The 7,567-nt window shown below is 33.8% G+C and overlaps 1 protein-coding gene across 1 annotated transcript in view; it reads right to left on the bottom strand.

The window, feature by feature from the left end:
- LOC107738427 (EF-hand calcium-binding domain-containing protein 4B-like) overlaps nucleotides 1-7,567 on the bottom strand; it is a 22,114-nt gene that overhangs the window by 10,199 nt on the left and 4,348 nt on the right. Inside the window, exons 2-4 of the mRNA XM_016550195.1 lie at nucleotides 3,206-3,457; nucleotides 853-964; nucleotides 515-704 (exon numbers count right to left, since the gene is read on the bottom strand). Coding sequence (XP_016405681.1) covers nucleotides 515-704; nucleotides 853-964; nucleotides 3,206-3,394 — 491 coding nt within the window. The 5' untranslated portion in view covers nucleotides 3,395-3,457. The remainder of the gene's footprint in view (nucleotides 1-514; nucleotides 705-852; nucleotides 965-3,205; nucleotides 3,458-7,567) is intronic.

Here is a 7,567-nt window from a genome sequence, read left to right as displayed (position 1 = left end):
ATATATATATATATATATAAATGTAATCATATTTTTCTTATATTGATTTAAAAAAAAATAATCTAGCAACTAAATAAGCTTTTACAGTTTGATATTTGATAGAAAATCTACATTTTTCTCAGGAGGAGAAGAAAAAAAGTCTGCTGTCTCTTACTATTGATTGGTTTTGGTGAAATTTCTATTGTATATATAGCTGATTAAATTCTTATGCCTTTTCCATTTTGCTGTGAAGTCGCATTTAAATGAAATCTAAATTATATTTTTTAGAATTGTGTTTTATAGCATGAAAACAGCATCTTAGTGTAGTTCCATGCAAGAATACTTCTAAGAATGTATAAATCATATAGTAACTGAAATATATAACAACCTAAAAATGAATAATTAATATTCATTTTTAGGTTGTAATCTATTTCAGTTATCTGATCTATACATTAGAAAAAATATTCTTGCATGGAACTGCACTACAATCACACTATCTGTTTCAAACAGCGTGGTTGACTGAAATGACTCTCACTCTTCAAAGATGTTGCTTGCCCCCAGGTTCTCCATTAGCATGCAGAAGTGTTTCTCCTCGTCATCCTCTCCCCTGCTGAGTCTCTCCTCCCATTGGCTCTCATAGAGCACTTCCGGAGTCTTTCCTGAGACCGGCTGCTCGTCTGCATGTGGATCTACTGACACCACACCTGGACCAAACATAAATTCACCTGAATGGGAGACATAAATACATTAGCAAACTTTTAAATGATACAGACGACACAAAATACAACATAAAATATCAATCATATGTTTTAATAATCAATTTCGTTTTAAATTATTTTTCTAAATGCTGTATAGATTCAAATGCAAACGCACTAAAGCCGGAGGAGAACTCCTCAAAGGTCAGATATCCGTTGGCATCTGCGTCCAGAGTATCAAAGACATTCTCAAGTTCCTCAGCACTCTGAGGAAGCTCTCCATTTAACCTCTACAACACATGACAAATGATACAGACATGTTATGAAAAGCATATTGCATCACCTGAAAATAAGCAAATTATATATATATATATATATACACACACACACTGTATATGTATATTACACACAAACAAACAAACACACACACACACACGAGATATATATATATATATATAATATATAATTATCTTTACAGTTAGTCCACAAGTTATACATGCTGTACATAAATAAAACAAATATATTTAATTGGTCTCACAAGGTAAATCAAAACTCACAAAACATTTTTATGAGGCAACTGAATGTCACTACAAAACCAAACTCAACCACAAATTCTCTCATCTTTTGCCAGGTTGTGTCATGAGTAAGGTCTCAAACTAGGTTGACGTTTAACACCTTTAAAAATCACTCAGGCTGTAGATTTCAGTGATCAACCCAGTTAACACACAGTAAGAATGCTACTATTCTTAGAGAGCAAATAACACACCCTGTGTGGGAACCTGACACATGTTTGCTCAGATATACTCTGGGACCAGATGTCCCATAAAACACTACATACTGTATAATTCTATGTGTGACTTTAGCATGGACTTTTGGCTTTTCTGTACTTGTAAAAGTCAGTTGTAAAAGCTAACGGACATGTGAAAACATTTGCGTAAAAATGAGCACAAACTGCGAGCCATCACCCAGTTCCTCGGGTAAACCAAAGTGACAGCTTCTAAAAACGGTAATAAAACTCCTCCTGTGGCTTGAAGGTTTGAAGGTTTAGAAAATGCAGCTCTTTGAAACCCCAATAGTGTTGTCAGCATTTTCTGCCAGACCAATATGTGGTGGACCCATGATGCAAGTTACTTTGCCAAAGACGTAAATGTTTTGTCTCAGTCTTCACAATAGCATATATACAATCATTTAACAGAAAGTTAAATATGTATGGATTTATAGGATATATTTAATCCAAATGGGTTGAAATAACAAAAGGCATCATTTAAATATAGATGAGGAACCAATGTTTATTAATGCTTTTTCTACAGACACTGGATCAAAGGTGTGATGCTTTTGAAAAAGGCTCTTCAGAGAAAGGCCCGATAGCCAGACTTCAAAGGAAACCTGTGCAATGAATGGAAAATCTAAGAGGTGATCGAATCTGCACAATAATACAACTGAAGGGGTGGTTTCAAAATGCCCACCACAATTTTAGGATGGTCTCACAAGCTCCTCCGATTGTGACACTCCGCAAAAAGAGGCTGTACTGAAATATTTCGTATAAATCAACCACATTTATGGATGATTGATGGATCACACACACTATGACCAATTGGTGGAACTGAAAATACATAAATAAAATTGGGTAGTGGTACCATGGTACAATGATGGTATCTGATGCCATATCATGGTATTTTAATACAAAGTATATGAGGCTATTTAATTATTACTGTAGTAATGTATGTAGGTATTTACATGACTACTTTACAAGTCCACAAAAAAATCATTAAAAAAAATGAAATCAAAAATAAATATTAATACACTGACATTTTTTTTTATAAATTTTGCAGGGGAAAAATAAAGACATAACATACGGTTCTGTTAGTTCACACAGACCTTGCAGAAACAGCAAAATGTTAATTATTTTACCAAAATAAGAGGGATCGTATATATATATATATACATTCATTTAAATATGTAATTTAAAAAAAAGAATTACATAGTGATAAAATTCACTCCCAAGCAGCAACTTTTAGATGATCAAATATTTTAGAGCTTAAAATAATTAGAAAAATATTTATTCACTATAGTAATTTTCATAAATTATTTTATTATTTTTTGATTCATAATTTGTTACTGAACATTACAATTTAAAAAAATCCTGATATTTTCAGGTTTTTCATGACAGTGGGAAGGAACTCTGGGGAAAAAAAGAATAGAGCTTCAGTACAGAAGCATGTTGTAGCCTACTAACTTTACTTTTCCACAATAAATTGGCAATTAGATATTTAACAAACTATGCCTTTAATTGGGTTTTTTTTGTAAGTTAATTACTTTATTCAGATTACTGCTTGTCTTCTGTTGTAAGTAAACAATTTATAAGTGTGAGCAAACACAAATTAGCTCAATTAGCTCATGGTTTGTAGATGAAACAATGCCAGGAAAACCAGATGACTTGAGACATTTTGTGGGGTTTTCATTCATCTTTACCAATAAAACTCCAGGTCTAATGACAAATCACATGGACGTCCTTTTCCCAACATCCTTACCTGCATGTCCCGTCGTGTAATGAAGCCTTTGCCCTCGATGTCACAAATCTGGAAGAACTCTCTGGTCTTCTCAAGCACAGCACTGCAGTCAGTGTTACTGGGTGTCCCCTGTCTGTCTTCTCCTCTACGATGGGACGCCCGGTCCACCTTAGAGCCACAGGTGCTGGAGAAAGACGCCATGCCGTCCATGTGTGTGTTTGTGTGTGCGTATGTATGTGTGTGTGAACTCCACTCTCCTCACATGGGTCAGCCCTTGACAGAAGAGAAGAGAGAACAAAGCTTTTGAGTAACACCACATCACATCCTCTTAGCCATCTCTTAGCAACCACCTCTTTAATTAGACAGCGAGAGCACTGAGAATGGTGCGGGAAAAGAAACCGCTTAAAAAATGTGTGGAAGATAGAGAAAGCATCAAGAGAATATTCAAAAAGGTTATTCGAGTACAGATGGTCATAAGCTGTCCATTTTCTGAATTCAGAGAAAGCATCATCGCATTTACAGCCCATTACGTGTGTCAAACTGCCATAAATCCCTTTATTGACAGTTAATGATATTAAAGAGGGGAAACCACAGAGAGATCTGCTAGGGATAGGAATATATACTACTGTTCAAAAGTTTGGAGTCATTAAAATCTTATTTATTTATTTTTTAAAGAAATCTAAACTTTTGCTTTTATTCCGCAAAAGTGCATCAAACAGATCAAAAGTGACAGTAAAAATTTTTTTACAAAAAAAAGCTTTCTATTCATCAAAGATATGTATTTAAAAAAAAAAAAAAACATACTATAACAAACATATAACATAACATAATATTTCTGTTATGTATTTATTTATACATATTTGCACATAAGAAACTTCTTTCAAAAACAAATTATGGTAGGTAAGACTGCATGTGTTTGCCAGGGTGTTTCTATGTAGTTGCTAAGGTGTTCAGAGTGGCTGTTAACATGTTGCCATGCTGTAGTTTACTGGGCCAAGTCAAATAATCCCACCTCAATATGATATTCCAATCCCTAGTATGTCTCGGTCCTTAGACAGCTAGTTGGATAAAGCCAGCTGTGCCCATAGATCAGGGGTGTCAATCTCAATTCCTGGAGGGCCGGAGCCCTGCAGAGTTTTGTTCAAACCCTGCTCCAACACACATACTATGTAGTTTTCAAATAAGCCCGAAGGACTTGATTAGTTGGATCAGGTGTGTTTAATTAGGGTTGAATCTAAACTCTGCAGGGCTCCGGCCCTCCAGGAATTGAGTTTAACACCCAGTACATAGATGTACTCTCAAAAATCATCTTTGAATGACAAATCATTGTAAAAAGAAAGATTTTCAATCAAAGAATCCTCTATAAACCAAAAGGTTCCATGCATCTCTAAGTCTTAGCCACTTTAGTGTGTTCTTAGTCACTAACAACTTAAAAAAATGCTAAGCAGCTTGGTAAGGTACTTTGATGTAAGATGAAGCAAGCAGATGAAGCAGAAGAAATACATTTATGGTGATGATCGCACCTTTAGGTTTCTTGGCAGATGTGTTGATTAAAACTTTTGTTTGCCTGTCATAACAGCCTGAATGTGTGCAATATTGCTTTCCTTTGTCTAACAAGAAAAATCAAATTTTCTTTGCATTTCTGCTGCACAAAAGTAGTTTCAAAGTTTGTAAAGCCCATTAGCCTGCAAAGTATCACATCTCACTGACAACTTTTCTGTGTCAGCTCTTTGATTGCCTACAAATTGAGTTAGCTGGCTGTAATATTGCAGGTAAGTTTTTGGAAGGCAGTCAGCTATATTCTACAATTACAGTATGTTTGTGTTTAAAAATGTGCAAGCAAAAATGTTTTTATGCTTATATTTTTACGGTGGTCAGAGACTCATGATAAGTTATCTAGGTTTCATATTGAATTGATTGAATATTTGTTTTTTTCTGTCCTTTATTTTGAAATGCATAATACAGGTGCATCTCAGTAAATTAGAATGTCGTGGAAAAGTTCATTTATTTCAGTAATTCAACTCAATGTAGCGTCTGTACCAATCCAACAATTCACTAAAAAATTTTTTTTTATTGGTCTTATGGAGTATTCTAATTTGTTGAGATAGTGAGTTGGTGGGTTTTTGTTAAATGTGAGCCAAAATCATCACAATTAAAAGAACCAAAGACTTAAACTACTTCAGTCTGTGTGCACTGAATTTATTTAATACACGAGTTTCACAATTTGAGTTGAATTACTGAAATAAATGAACTTTTCCACGACATTCTAATTTATTGAGATGCACCTGTATTATATTTGAAATGTGAATTTTACAAAAAAAAAGTTTATTAGATATAAGTAAAGCTATATTTTTACAAATATTAGAGGTAATTGCCTATTGTTAAATTTCAGTCCATTAATACTTTGAAGTAAATAATTTAAAGCACTAAAGTAAAGATCTATTAAATAATATGTCTGTGTCTGTACAATGTACTTCTGTACTTGTAATGTATTTCTTTAGTATACTATACATATCTATTCTAGGGCTGTCAATTGATTATTATTTAATCGCTATTAATCGCATGATTGCCATGAGTTAACTCGTGATTAATCACAATTTAATCGCACATTTTTATCTGTTCTAAATGTACCTTAAATTAATACTTTTCAAGTTTTTAATACTCTAATCAACATGGGCATGGACAAATATGGATGCTTTATGCAAATGTATGTTTATTATTAGTGAAACCATACTCAACATAGAACATGAAGACTAGACATGTTTCAAAGGTCATAGATGTTTTTCAAAAAACTTGTTCATGTGTATTAGACACATGAAAAAAGAACAGAAATACCAAGTTCCCATTACTGCACTGAGCAATTTATTTACACAAGCCTGTTTACATTTTCACAGGACAGGGCAGCTCACTTTTTCTGAACAAGTAAAATGTACATTTATTATTTATTATTAATCTCTGTGCCCACATACTGTATTTTGATGCAGTTAAATTCTCAATAAAACTGTTTTCATTTATATATTTTCAGAGGCGGACAAAGTACTCAACTCCATTACTTGAATGAAAGTACAGATACTGCTGGTCAAATATTACTCCATTACAAGTAAAAGTTGTAAAGACAGATTTTTACTTAAGTAAAAGTACAGAAGTACTTGCTTTTAAAAGTACTTAAGTACCAAAAGTAAATTTCCTTTTTTATGTCAATGCACTGTTTTATTGTTGTACGTAATACTTGCAATACTTCTGAAGCAACTTAGAATACATTACACCTACTGAATACAGTACAGTGAAATCCTGTAAATACAGAGTGATAAGGAAGATGCTTTAACAAGAAAGCAAAACAGCAAGACTTATTTGACATCAAAACAAAAATTTTAAAAATGCTGTCTAATCGCTCTCATGGTACTTTGATGTCATACACAGAATGGTCTGTGCAGTGCTGCTTCAGTCAAACACCTTTTGTGTTTTATTAGTAGACGTACAACAGTTCTTCTGTGGCTTTATAGGTAATATTTTCACGTACACAATTTAGCAAAATCAGACAATATTGTGTCTAATATATACCACAATATTAACTTCTTATTATTGAATTGTTGTAAATAAATATCACATTTGGAACTGGTCAGTGTTCAAAAAATGCTGGGAAATCTTTTCATGTAGCCCTACAGGAGTGATTACTGATAAACTGTCTGAAAAAGAAAGAAAGTCACGTTATAGAGAAGAAAAAAATCACCCACTGACTTTCAAAGCTGCTACATAGTAACGACTTTCTACTTCGAGGACCTTGATAGAAATGTAGTGGAGTGAAAAGTACAATATTTGTCTTTCAAATGTAGTGAAGTTAAAGTCATAAGTTTCCAGAAAAAAAATATACTCAAGTAAAGTACAGATACTCAAAAAGTGTACTTAGTTACTGTCCGCCTCTGTATATTTTACTGTTTCTGTTGTCCCATTAAGACTACATAACCAGCTCTCCCTTCCAAGAAGTTTATCTGAACAAGAATCCTGATTTATAATCGAGCCGTCGTCTGATGAGATCAAAAACACATAAGATAAAGACAATAGCTGTGCAGTCGGCTATAATTGCATGTAAAATTAGAGAAGCAACATAATATCTGTTTACTGAAAGAGCGTTGCTCCTCTCAGCCGCTCGATGAACAGAGCAGACGCAGATAGAGGTGTGCGCGCTGGGAAAGAAAGACCTCGCGGACTAAGGTTTAGGCAAACCCTAAAGATTTGAACATATGTCATGCCTCTCCCAAACTTTTCAAAATGAACTTTATGGCTGAATCAACCCCTACAAAAGTTGTGGCACTTGCATACAACATCTGAATTTCATCAGGGTCTTGTTGGAAAAAAAAAAACACACCTGAAAAAAAAAAAAAA

This window comes from Sinocyclocheilus rhinocerous, unplaced genomic scaffold, assembly GCF_001515625.1.
Source record: "Sinocyclocheilus rhinocerous isolate Xijiao unplaced genomic scaffold, SAMN03320098_v1.1 scaffold975, whole genome shotgun sequence".
Classification (NCBI taxonomy): domain Eukaryota; kingdom Metazoa; phylum Chordata; class Actinopteri; order Cypriniformes; family Cyprinidae; genus Sinocyclocheilus; species Sinocyclocheilus rhinocerous.
Note: the sequence above shows the minus strand (reverse complement) of the source record. Positions and strands in the feature narration are given on the sequence as shown.